General features: G+C 36.6%; 2 protein-coding genes across 2 annotated transcripts; one reads left to right on the forward strand and one right to left on the reverse strand.

Moving 5' to 3' along the window:
• Nucleotides 1-1,023: 1,023 nt before the first annotated feature.
• Nucleotides 1,024-9,608, forward strand: LOC108345611 (cellulose synthase A catalytic subunit 2 [UDP-forming]). Its single transcript, XM_017584234.1, has 14 exons — nt 1,024-1,578; nt 2,336-2,531; nt 2,811-3,034; nt 3,135-3,237; nt 3,611-3,782; nt 5,293-5,559; nt 5,645-5,990; nt 6,425-6,562; nt 6,669-6,794; nt 6,900-7,112; nt 7,220-7,493; nt 7,697-7,893; nt 7,982-8,332; nt 8,653-9,608. The coding sequence occupies exons 1-14, from the start codon at nt 1,498-1,500 to the stop codon at nt 9,232-9,234; spliced, it is 3,270 nt and encodes a 1,089-aa protein (XP_017439723.1). The 5' UTR covers nt 1,024-1,497; the 3' UTR covers nt 9,235-9,608.
• Nucleotides 9,609-10,638: 1,030 nt separating this feature from the next.
• Nucleotides 10,639-11,608, reverse strand: LOC108343722 (chlorophyll a-b binding protein of LHCII type 1-like). Its single transcript, XM_052866779.1, has one exon. The coding sequence runs from the start codon at nt 11,530-11,532 to the stop codon at nt 10,738-10,740; it is 795 nt and encodes a 264-aa protein (XP_052722739.1). The 5' UTR covers nt 11,533-11,608; the 3' UTR covers nt 10,639-10,737.
• Nucleotides 11,609-13,524: the final 1,916 nt, after the last annotated feature.

The raw sequence follows: 13,524 nt of genomic DNA on the forward strand, positions 1-13,524 counted from the left end.
GGAAGGTATTTTGACTATTTCTCAGTCACGAGAATTTACTCTTATTATTATATGATGATGTTTCAAAATTCGAATCATAGTTTAATTCTTTGTATGGCGATATTTTGTGCATTATCTCGTACTCGCGCTCGCACGAACCTCACGTGACTCTTCTTTTTTACGTATTAGCCTCACGTGACTTTACTCTCCGCTCCTTGGCAAGAAAAGTTAGTGCTTTTTTTACTTCCTTTTATTAGCGTATAATTTCCTATTTGAATTTCACGAAATTTTCTTTTGTTTTAAGAAAATAATTAGAATATATTTACGATATAATTTTTCTATAGAATTTTTATAAGACAATGAAATTCAGTCTTAAATAATTTTACGTCTATTATTTGTTTTTTACATAAATTTTTTAAACATTATACTTAACACACTTTTAATTAATTATTAACATACTTTAAAAACATAATTTAATCTCATTTTCTATTCAATAATTAGCTCTAGTCCTTGTATTTTAAAAGCGATGATTTCGATTCTAATATTTTTATAATTAGAGAATATTTTTATTTCTTTATGAAATTCAAGATGTTAAATTTATTAATCATAAAAATTAGAATTAAAATAGTTATTTTGAAGTATTGCAATCAAGATTAATTTTGACCAAATTAAAATTAATTTTATCTGTTCTTTTATGATAATAAACTCCTACTCAAGTGTTAAAAAGCCCCTATTTTTTCTTTTCATTTGAAAAAGAACACATTTCAATATGAATATATAATTTAAAGCAACTCAGCTATACATCAAATCACAACAATTAAAAATTATTTTTTTCTCAAAGTTACTCCACAAAATTATAGACCAATTAATGCAGACTTACACAATACACAGAGTTACAGCTAAGATTGCTTAATAATTCATAGGCAAAACAAAAGCATAACTTATAATCTACATAGCAATGTAGTGTATTATTAGGGAAAATAATTATGGATCCAACTACTACTATTACTTCGCATTGCACAAGCATAAACACATATACATACACGTACAAAGCAACACACTCCCACATTGTCTCTCTTTGTCTCTGACCCTGTCTCATCTCATCTCTGTTGAATTTCCAACCCGTGCTTGCTTTGATATATTCTCTTTCCCCTTTTCCTCCTTTCTCTTTCTTTCTTCTACACTCACATTTCTTGTCACTTTATGTAACCCTTTTGTGATGTGTTTGCTTATAATGCTGCAAGCTTCCGCCTTTCACAAATGAGAGAGAGTAGTTTGTAGTACTAGTAGCACCCTGGCACCCCATCTGTTACAAAACCGGGTTGCTCAAGAAAAGAATCATTTCATGTACTATGCCCTCCAAAGGAAGCAGCTTTCTTCGGTTTCACTCTTAGTTTGATAGCCTTTCTATATTTGCTTCTTTCTTTCACTATGAACTTGGAAGAAGCTAAGAAGGGAGGTTTGTGAGTGGAGTATTTGGTATCTGAGGATTTTGGTGTTGAGTGAGTTAACAGTTCTATGGACACCAAAGGGAGACTGATTGCAGGGTCTCATAACAGGAATGAGTTTGTTCTTATCAATGCTGATGAGACTGCAAGAGTGAGTGGTCTCTATTTCTCTGATTTCTCAGTTCCTCTGAAGATTTTGAATTCACATGGTCTTCAAAACAGAGTCTCTTTTCTGAGTTTTGTCCTTATTCTTCGACTCATCTCACAAAGCCACGTCAAGAGTTTGAAGAAGCAAATTCCCCATTGGGGTCTTTTCTTTTTTGGATTTCCATGCTGATTTTTTGACCCAATTGGGTTGTCTTTCCATTTTGAGTCCTTAATTTCATTCCTAAGGGTATTTGGTTACTTTTGAATTTTTTCTTTTAGAAATGGTTTTCCAAAATGTCTTCTTTTAAGCACAATGAGAGTTTCAAGCTGAAATAAATAAGTTATTTCTTTTTCTTGGGGATGGGGACTTCAATTTTGTTTGTGTGTTAATTGTGGAAAATTTTCCCATCCAAACTCTTTTCAGTTTGTCTCTCCCCAGCTTCAGGTGAAAGAAACTGGAAAAGAAAAGAAAAACACTTTTCTCACCAATCTAAGTTTGAATAATTTGAGTTCATTCAACTTGGTCATTTTTCTGTTCTCTCCCTGCTTCTTACTATTTTTTCTTGCCATGTTTTATCAATTTCAGAGCTTTTAGATTTTTTGCATGGAAGTCATAAACTTTGATGCTGCTTATTTTAAGTAATAAAGGTCATGTTCACCATTTTAGAAATAAAAAAACTGACTTTCATCTTCCTATAAAGTACATTACCATCCAATTTTCCTGATCTGATCAATGTTAGCATCATCACTGTTGTTTGCAGGTGACTGCTGTCACAGAATTAAGTGGTCAAATTTGTCAGATCTGTGGGGATGAGTTAGAGGTTACGGTGAACGGGGAGCCATTTGTTGCGTGCAATGAATGTGCATTCCCTGTGTGCAGACCGTGCTACGAGTATGAAAGAAGAGAGGGTAACCAAGTTTGTCCTCAGTGTAAAACAAGATACAAGCGCATCAAAGGTGAAGAAGCTTCAACCAGATTTAACTCTGATCTTTTTTGTGTCGGTGTTTATGTTTCTTTCTCACCTTATTTTTGCCTTTGTTGTGTTGAAGAATGATTATGGCGTGACTTTAATGTTTTTTTTTTATTGTTGACTGAAATTTATTAGAATTATATAATTTGTCGGTTTCACTTATTTAAAGTGTTTTGTAGTTTTCAATGAATTTTAATCGACAACATACAGTGGGTTGTTACCATAATCTGATTCTAGATTTGGCTAACACTGCAACTGATATCAGGTAGTGCTAGAGTTTTGGGTGATGAAGAAGAGGATGACACTGATGATTTGGAAAGCGAGTTTGATATTGGAGGCAATCTTAGGCGAGATCATCCTCACATGTCTGAGGCCATGTTCTCTACACGCCTTATCTATGGTTCAGTCAATGGTTCAGTCCACACACCATCAGAGTTTGATGCAGCTTCTGTGGCTTCTGAGATCCCTCTACTGACATATGGTCAAGAGGTCAGTTCATTTTCATCACTTGTGTCTCTTTTCTTTTTTTCTGAATTTTACTATACTACTTTTTGATCCTATTTGTCATAATAATTGTTTTTCAATTAAGGATGTGGGAATTTCTGCTGATAAACATGCACTTATTCTTCCTCCATTCATGGCTCGAGGAAAACGGATTTATCCTATGCCTTTTCCTGATTCATCTGTGCCTGGTAAGTAATTTTATCAGACAAAACATAGTAGCAATTACTTAAGTTACAAAACTTGCATGTAACTCCATAGGTGCTGTTGGTGTTGTTCTCCAATGAGAATTGGAGTTTTACTAAGGTAATTTTGCATTGACCTTTAATAATTTAGTATACTAACTTTAGGAAAACTTCTATTCGGATCAGAGAACACCACCATCACCACCAACAGTACCTGTTATATAAATTACCCAGATGAAATATGAGGGTGTACTTAAAGTAGTTAACTACACCAAGCTATGAAAACATTTTTTGTGTAGGGTTGCATGTGCACATTGAGATTGCTGCTTCTAGGTGGCCCTGTCCTTATTTAATGTGACAATTAATGTTGTTGATGCAGTTCAACCTAGACCTATGGATCCTAAAAAGGACATAGCAGTTTATGGATATGGAAGTGTTGCATGGAAGGAAAGGATGGAGGATTGGAAGAAAAAGCAAAGTGAAAAGCTTCAGGTGGTTAGGCATGAAGGGGGCAAGGATAGTGATGAGCTGGATGATCCTGACTTGCCAAAGTAGGTGTTACTGTCTAATTCCTATTCTTATAATTCATTCATTGAAAGTTATTCATAAAACTTGCTGGTTTTATTTGTGGTTCTCATTTGTCAACTTTAATTCTTAAGGTATTTCAACTTATTTAAAGCCAAAATTGGCTGCTTCAATATTGGAGCATGTCCAACTTATTTTGGCTCTTTCAAACAGCTAGATGTTGAACTGAAAATGTCAGCTAGTAATAAGAAAAATAGAATTATTTTTATTAATTTCTTTTGAATATTTTTTCTATATTTATGACAATTTAAATAAATATGATTAAGAAAATGGGATTTTATAATTACTTACTGAATCAATACTCTTCACTCACATTCTTCCAACAAATTTAATTTTTTGTAAAATTTAATATTTTATGTAAATTTAGATGAGATGAAAATTTAATTTTTATTTTTGTAAAATTAATATTTTATGGCTTTCTTCGTGGTTCGTACTATATAACATGTAAAAAGATAGAGTGAAAAAATGTTTGGTGCATCCCTTTTAGAACAGCTGAATTATGTGAGGATGGGTTAAAGTTGATTGTTTTAATCTTATCTCCTGCACATATTCATGGAACTTAATTAACAATAACAGGATATAGATATAACTTTTACCACATTAATACTTGGTAAGAAGTTAAACCCACATTCGGCCATATAGTCATGGTAATATGTAAATGGGGAGTGACTAGAAATTTGTTCTTATCCTCCAAATAGATATTTAGGTAAAAACAGTAGTCAAATAGGACTATTTGTTTGTTGGATTATTATGTAGGTTTACTCTAACATATGACTAGGGTCTAATGGTAACCTATACAAATGCTTTAGAGCTATATTTCCAAAATACTCTATTTCTTGCACTCGTAAAGTAATGCATTAATTCTCATCTAATAATCAACTAAACAGTCATCAATCTTCATTATTAACAACTAATATTTTACGAGCTTAACATCTTCATATTAAAATAATGAAGAAGATAAGTTGGTTTTACTAAGTGTCTGAAAACAAGTATTTCAAGAGAAAATTTTACGTTACAAATGAATTGCTTTACCAAACTTGAAATAGTAGAAAAAGTTGAGCACAACTTGTACTTCTATTCCACTGTGTTTGAAGATGTTATAATGATTTAATACACCAAGTAACTAATTCTGTTTATCTATTTTAAGGATAAGAACACAATTTTCTTCATTCCTCCATCCACCAATGTCAGACAAACTAAGTAATCTGCTTTATCTTATAGCAGTTTGGGTGCCTTTCAGTATATGTATACCTTGCTTGTTCTTTGATAAATACAGAAATATACAATTTACAAAAGTCTCTTTTCTTTCTAACAACTAATTCCAACAACTATGAGCAACAGCATCCATTTTTTTTCATGTCTAGAGCTTGCATAGAATCTGAAAATACACCTGTTGGATTCATATTTTCTTGCTATATTTATTTACTTTCCTTTCTGCTCAATTTATGATTATTTAATCTGAATTCCTGTTGACAGAATGGATGAAGGCAGACAACCACTTTGGAGAAAGCTGCCAATTAGTTCAAGCAGGATAAATCCATACAGAATCATAATAGTACTCCGGATTGCCATTCTTGGCCTCTTTTTCCATTATAGAATTCTCCATCCTGTCAATGATGCATATGCATTGTGGCTCACATCAGTAATCTGTGAAATCTGGTTTGCTGTGTCTTGGATTTTTGATCAGTTCCCAAAATGGAGCCCAATTATGAGGGAAACGTACCTTGATCGTTTATCTCTGAGGTTTTGGTCTTTCTCTGCCTCTCCTTATATGTGTGTGTGACATAAGACATTATTTGTTAATTCTTTACAAATTACAACTTCACAGGTACGAGAAAGAAGGAAAACCATCTCAGTTAGCTGATATAGATGTGTTTGTCAGTACAGTGGATCCTATGAAAGAGCCTCCACTTATAACTGCAAACACAGTTCTGTCCATCCTTGCTGTGGATTATCCAGTGGAGAAGGTTGCATGTTATGTCTCTGATGATGGTGCTGCAATGCTTACATTTGAAGCACTCTCTGAGACTTCTGAGTTTGCAAGGAAATGGGTTCCGTTCTGCAAGAAGTTCAGCATTGAACCACGGGCTCCAGAATGGTATTTTGCACAGAAGGTTGACTACTTGAAGGATAAAGTGGATGCAGCATTTATAAGAGAACGTCGTGCCATTAAGGTTTGAAATTGTTCCTATCATGTCATTTTCTGACCCAAAGGAAAAGCCATAAACTTAAGGCTTCAATTTTGCATGAAATATGACTAACTGAGAAACATAGTTTATGCCAGGGGAAAGTTTAGTTATTTTCCTTCGGCTTCTCTTTAATCATGATTGAGTTTTACTTTTGGACAAAATTTAGATGTAGTTGTTTATTTACTTTTGGTGTTTTCCAATCAAAATTAAAGTTCTACTAGAAAATATACATAGTAAAGGTTAGCATTAAAGATTAATAAAGTTACTGAGATGAATTCCAATTCATTCAATAAATGTTGAAACACCTGAAGAATTGTACCTAAGTTTTGTGCGTTATTGTTGTTTATCATCTTTCATCTCTTCTATTAGGCTTCAACCAATAACTGGTTCTTTTTTTTTTCTCATTTGTGTTGACTTAGAGGGAGTATGAAGAGTTCAAAGTGAGGATTAATGCATTAGTGGCAATGGCGCAGAAGGTTCCTGAGGATGGTTGGACAATGCAGGATGGTACTCCATGGCCTGGGAATAATGTCAGAGATCATCCTGGAATGATACAAGTGAGTACAATGTTAAGATGCTATTTTGGTTTTTTGTGTAGATTGAAAATGTTGTGTCCACACGGAAAGTTTGTATAACCTGAACTATGTTGGTATTCTGCTTCAGGTTTTCCTGGGACAAAATGGTGTTCGTGACATTGAAGGCAATGAATTACCTCGACTTGTGTACGTGTCCCGTGAGAAAAGACCTGGATATGAGCACCACAAAAAAGCTGGAGCTATGAATGCCTTGGTAGAGTCCCTTTTCTCACTATAAAACTGAAAGCTTTGGAAGTTTTCTTCTGTCTCCATTTTCCTTCTAACATTTTCTCTGTTGCTTTGTTGGTTGATTGTGTAGGTGAGAGTCTCAGCAATAATCACAAATGCTCCTTACCTACTGAATGTTGATTGCGATCACTACATAAATAACAGTAAGGCCCTTCGTGAAGCCATGTGCTTCATGATGGATCCTACATCAGGGAAAAAGATATGCTATGTACAGTTTCCCCAAAGATTTGATGGGATTGATCGAAATGATAGATACTCAAATCGCAATGTTGTATTCTTTGATGTAAGTAAGAATTTGCTGATGTTGTTTGAACATATGTACTACTATACATACATATAGCTTTCAGTTTGCTCTGAAGGAAAAGCTAACCGTTGTTAAATATGTATTAGATCAATATGAAAGGTTTGGATGGCATCCAAGGACCTATATATGTGGGAACTGGGTGTGTCTTCCGGAGGCAGGCATTTTATGGATATGATGCCCCTGCTACGAGGAAACCACCAAGGAAGACATGTAACTGTTGGCCTAAATGGTGCTGTAGTCTATGTTGTGGATCCAGGAAGAAAAAGATTAAATCAAAGTCAAGTATGAAAAAGATGACAAAGAATAAGGATGACATTAAGCAAATGCATGCACTAGAAAATATTGAAGAGGGAATTGAAGGTATGAAATGCCTCAAATTGGCCTTGTTTTTCATTAGGAAATATTCAGATGCATTCTTAGACTCTAAATAGTTTTCTGAGATGTACTTAGTTGAACTTTGCTCTACTATTACAATATATACTTTTATTATATCTGCATTCTTATGAAGCAACTAACTAGTTTTGTAATGGCATTTGGTGTTCCTCTTGAAACCCTTTTCACAGGAATTGACAACGAGAAGTCCTTATTAATGTCTCAACAAAAGTTTGAGAAGAAATATGGGCAATCATCTGTTTTCATAGCTTCAACACTCATGGAAGATGGGGGTCTTCCCAAAGCAGCAAGTTCTGCCACACTATTGAAAGAAGCCATCCATGTAATTAGTTGTGGTTATGAGGATAAGACAGAATGGGGGAAAGAGGTATGCTATCTGTTTGAGATTTAAGGCCTTGAAGCTCTTTTAAGCCATGGTGTACTGTATTTAGACCTCTGCAACATTTATATTTCAGGTTGGGTGGATATATGGCTCAGTTACAGAAGATATTTTAACAGGTTTCAAGATGCATTGCCATGGTTGGAGATCTGTTTACTGCATGCCCAAAAGGCCTGCTTTCAAGGGTTCAGCTCCTATAAATCTCTCAGATCGTCTGCATCAAGTTCTTCGATGGGCTCTTGGATCTGTTGAGATCTTTTTCAGTAGGCATTGTCCTATATGGTATGGTTATGGTGGTGGCTTGAAGTCGCTGGAACGGTTCTCTTACATAAACTCGGTTGTTTATCCTCTGACTTCAGTTCCCTTAATTGCCTACTGTGCATTGCCAGCTGTCTGCCTGCTCACTGGGAAATTCATTGTCCCTGAGGTAGGATTAATTTTTTCAACTTTTACAATTTACGTCTTAGGTAGGGATACATAAACATAGGAGTAACTTTTGCATAGTTTACATATAGGCACAACCAAACATATGCTGAAGATGTATTAAAATCATAATTAATATGGTCTGTAGTAAAGTGTGTGCTACAAAGTTATTTTAATATTATCTCAAACTTTTGATTAGTTGTATCTATAGTCTATAGGTATTTATAGTGCTCACACCAAATTCAAGAATTGTTTTAAACAACGAAATAGAATGTGATGAAGTTTATGGTGTTTTGGACTAATGCTTTATTTTATTGTTCTCAGATAAGTAACTATGCCAGTATCATTTTCATGGCTCTATTCATCTCTATAGCTGCAACTGGCATCCTGGAAATGCAGTGGGGAGGTGTTGGTATACATGACTGGTGGAGGAATGAGCAGTTCTGGGTCATTGGTGGAGCCTCCTCACATCTGTTTGCTCTCGTTCAGGGTTTGCTCAAAGTTCTTGCTGGAGTTAACACAAACTTCACTGTCACATCCAAAGCTGCAGATGATGGAGATTTTGCTGAACTCTACATCTTCAAATGGACATCCTTGTTGATCCCTCCCTTGACCCTACTAATTATAAACATAATTGGAGTCATTGTTGGCGTGTCAGATGCTATAAACAATGGCTATGATTCATGGGGTCCTTTGTTTGGCAGGCTATTTTTTGCCCTTTGGGTCATTGTCCATCTTTATCCTTTCCTCAAGGGTGTCATGGGAAAACAGGAAGGTGTTCCTACCATCATCTTGGTCTGGGCCATTCTTCTGGCTTCGATCTTAACACTGCTTTGGGTGAGGATCAACCCATTTTTGGCAAAAAATGATATTGTGCTTGAAATTTGTGGGTTGAAGTGTGACTGAGGTAACAAAAGATGGAAGACATGGTTTGATATTTTACACAGATTAGTCCCGCAACATGCATACATTTTTGGACAAAGACACGTTTCTGAATGCAGTACTGAGAGCTGCCACCGAAAAACAAAGTTATTTGTGGCGGGTGTTTGTAGATACAACATGTTTTGAAAGGTTTCATTATTCTTTTTATACATGTGCATTATCGAAATTAGTCTGAAATCACAGGTGAGATGTAATTTATAACTTCTTTCCGAATAAGGCATCTCATATTTGTAATCATAAGTGTTCTCATGTGTTTGAAATCCCTTATAAAAAGTGGGATCTATGGTTGGTTTTTAGACTGTTGCACCAAGTGAATAAAACATCTACATTGTATAGTATTTCAAATTTCACATAGTATCTTGAAAATAATGCAAAGCTAAGTGTAGATTTGTGAAATGAGCTGGTCTTGAAATTTTCTACCAATTTTTGTATATCCTTCCATTTGGCTTAAAACTCTTTCTTTTTTTCAAATCTCTCATTTCCTCCCATGGGGCATGAATGTATGCAAAGAAAGGTTAATAAAGTTTTTAGCTTAGTTCATATTACAGATTAAAACAGATGAGAAAAAAAAGTCATGCATGACAGCACAAGTAAAGTGTAAAGTTTTAATTTTTAATACATTTCCTATTAATTGGAATAAAAAAGTTGAATATTTATTTGGACACTAGCCACTGCCCGCCAGAAGACCCAATTCTAAATTGATAGCTGGAAATTAATTAGGTAGTTGAAGTGTCAAAATCACATTTTTTGCTGATGGGACACACCTAGAAACTCTCACCAGTCAGACTGGTGAGACTTTTTGTTCCTGCAAATGAACCGATTAAATGTTTTCACCGTATTTACTTGTCAGCCAAAATAACTCGCAAAAGAAGATCACGTGAAGTGATTACTAGTTTCCAATCTCGTGAAAGCCGAATGGGTCACTGTTTGCAAACTGTCTAAGTAAAAATAACTTTCTTTTGGTGAAGAAATCAATAATTCTATTTGCAGTACTGTCACCGAACAACTTGGCCTTGTTCTGTATAATAGCGCCAAACTAAACACAAACTCTCCTCTTCTCATACTTCTGACACTTTTGTAAAGGCTCAAAGTGTGTTTGATGGTGAGGAAAACAATGGAAGTAAATAAAAGAGAGAAATAATTAAGAAGTAGACGAAAATAGATATTATTCGGATTTAGAAAAAAAGAAATGAAGCGAAAATTAAATTTTAAGATTATTAGTATTAGTATTTATTTTTTAAGGATACAAGGTTTAAAACATGACATTTTAGTTTTATTGCTTTAGATATTAGAACTTAACTCGCTTTCTAATGTTTAAGATTTGCCATTTGAGTTTTAAATGGTTTGGTTAATAAGGTACACAAATAATTATAATAATATAATTAACATTCATATTTCACTAAATGACATAAAATTCACAAGTTCTTTCTTGTTCTTTCTTGTTCTTCTGTGTCATTACAGTTTCTCTCACTTTCCAGGGACAAAGTTGGTGGCGTAGGCCCAGGCGTTGTTGTTGACGGGGTCGGCAAGGTGATCGGCGAGGTTCTCCAAAGGTCCCTTGCCAGTGACAATGGCTTGAACGAAGAAACCAAACATGGAGAACATGGCCAATCTCCCATTCTTCAACTCTTTCACCTTCAACTCAGCAAAAGCCTCTGGGTCATCAGCAAGGCCCAATGGGTCGAAGCTCCCACCCGGGTAGATTGGGTCAGTCACCTCACCCAAAGGCCCACCGGCAATGCGGTAACCCTCCACTGCACCCATCAATATCACCTGTGTGGCCCAGATGGCAAGGATGCTCTGTGCATGGATCAGGCTTGGGTTGCCCAAGTAGTCAAGGCCACCCTCACTGAATATCTGAGACCCAGCCTTGAACCACACCGCCTCCCCGAACTTCACACCGTTCCGGGCCAACAGTTCAGGGAACACACACCCCAAAGCCCCCAACATCGCCCATCGAGAGTGGATCACTTCCAGTTCACGGTTCCGAGCAAATGTCTCCGGGTCAGCCGAAAGCCCGGCAGTGTCCCACCCATAGTCACCTGGGAATTCTCCCGTCAGGTAAGAAGGAGCCTCACCCGAGAATGGGCCCAGGTACTTCACACGGTCTGGGCCGTACCATGGACTTCCAGAGGAAACCGACTTGGAGGCCGTCTTCCTCATCGAAATCCTTCCACCGGAGAGGTCCGGGGTGGAAGGAGACAGCTTTATGGCTTGACCAGCCAATGATGGCGAAGAGAGAGCCATGGTGGAAGCGGCCATTGCAGTGTTGTAGAATGAAGCACTGAAAAAGCTTGTATTGGGAATGGTTAGTAACGGTGGTTGTTGTATATGAGAAAGGGTAGAGGAGCAATATATATAGTTTAATTGAGAAAAGGGATTGTTATCTTAACATCTTAGGAGATCTGTATTTGAGTTTCTATTGGTTTGGATTTGAAGGATTCATGATGTCCACAAGCTTCTTCTCGTACTCCTTAGCTTGGATGAGATCTCTACCACAATCATACAATGCCTCTTAGACACTGCCATGTAGGATTTTCGGATAGTATGACCAACAAAAACCAATCGACAAGTGTAACCCTCGCTACTAATATGACCAACAAAAACAATTTTATGTTTTATGTTTTGAATAGATTTTTCCGTCCATTTGGAAGCATTTAAGGGATAAATTGAAAATGTTTATAAGTTGAAAAAAAAACTAGTAAGAAGTCACATTCTCACCATATCTTTCACCAACTCTTTTGTTGAAGCAATATTAATTATTGCGATAATCCACCGTCAGTTATGTAGACTGCAAAGAAGGGAGTTTGAACTTTAAGGCTGTGTTCGCATGAACAGATTGTACTGTTTATGCGGATTTGCAAGCGATGAATTGAATACAAATCGTGTTCGCTTGTGTGGATTTCTGAAGATGGAAATGGTAAGATTTGTGGGATGGAGGTTATTTTTATCACTCGCTAAATTGCGAAGATTTGCAGTGATTTAAAGAGAAAAGGCCATTTTGTCCTCATAAAATCTGATAATACCATGTGCTAAAATCAATTTTATTCTGATAAACTTTACGTCTATATTTCATCCACTACAATGATGGGTAATACGTAGTAATGCATAAAAAAGAAAACACCTAAGGAGTATATACTGTGGTTGACGGGCTTTGCTAAATTTTCCATTCACGAGTGCACATAGGCCTTGGACAGCCCAAGTTTGTAAGTTTGGCAGCCTTGACTTTTGACTGTGGCAGTGGCAGCCTAGCAATGCAGAGATTCGGTTCTCTGCTTCTTCCGTGCTTTGACACAACTATACACAAAAGCATTGACATGCAACACAGGAAAGATTCCTGGCCATATAGTGTTGTTTGCTTTGAATTTCAAACAGGATTGAAGAAGACTGTAGACCATTTAAATGTGAAGGTTGGTGCATGTTTGGTCTGTGTATTAAGAGCGAGCTTGATGGTCTGTTATGAAGGAGTGTGAAATATATGTCTTTGTCCTTCAAACTTAATTCTTATTGAGGTTGTATGTGCTCGAGATATGTCCCTTATGTTGAGTGCATTGAAGAGCATAGCTTCATCACATTCATGAGGTTAGTTGTCCCTTGAAGTATCGGTTGGCAATGTTTGTTTAATATTTGCAGGTTGGAGGCATCTGATGCAGAAGACATGATGAACCCACAATGGTGTGTGGTGATGTTGGAACATGGTTGGTTTCATTGTTCATAATCAATGCGTTGAAGATGGGGAAGGAGAGGTTAAATGAGGAAGAGGCGTTGAAGATGGAGAACTTCCGCGTGTGTGCTTCGTGCAGAGTTTGGGATGGCAAAGCTGTAATCGGTTACGCACATCAGGCATAGGAAAGCATAATGCTGTAATCGGTTACCCAAAAATGTAATCGGTTACTGGGATGGTTTTTTCTTCTCGTATTGGTTTGTAGTGGCGATGCCAGCCTTCATCGTTCTTCCATGGTTGCTGTGGGTGGTTGTGTGATTGTTTAAGTGGTTGGCGGTGGACGTTGTACGTGTGAAAAAGAAGGACGACATGCACAAGTTCATGGATGAGGCCGAGATGAGGAGGTCCACTAAATTGTGGAGTATGGAGACTGTAGAAGGAGTGCGTGAGGAAGCGTCTGATGCAGCACTCCTTGAAGCAGCAGCAGTATGGAACATCAGTGTAACCCTTGTTTCTGTTTTTCTTGCAGGTGAAGGAGTTCTGAAGTTTGTGCAAAGGCAGTCAAGGTGGACGACTTTGGTGAAGCCGCG

Source organism: Vigna angularis, chromosome 8 (genome assembly GCF_016808095.1).
Source record: "Vigna angularis cultivar LongXiaoDou No.4 chromosome 8, ASM1680809v1, whole genome shotgun sequence".
NCBI lineage: Eukaryota > Viridiplantae > Streptophyta > Magnoliopsida > Fabales > Fabaceae > Vigna > Vigna angularis.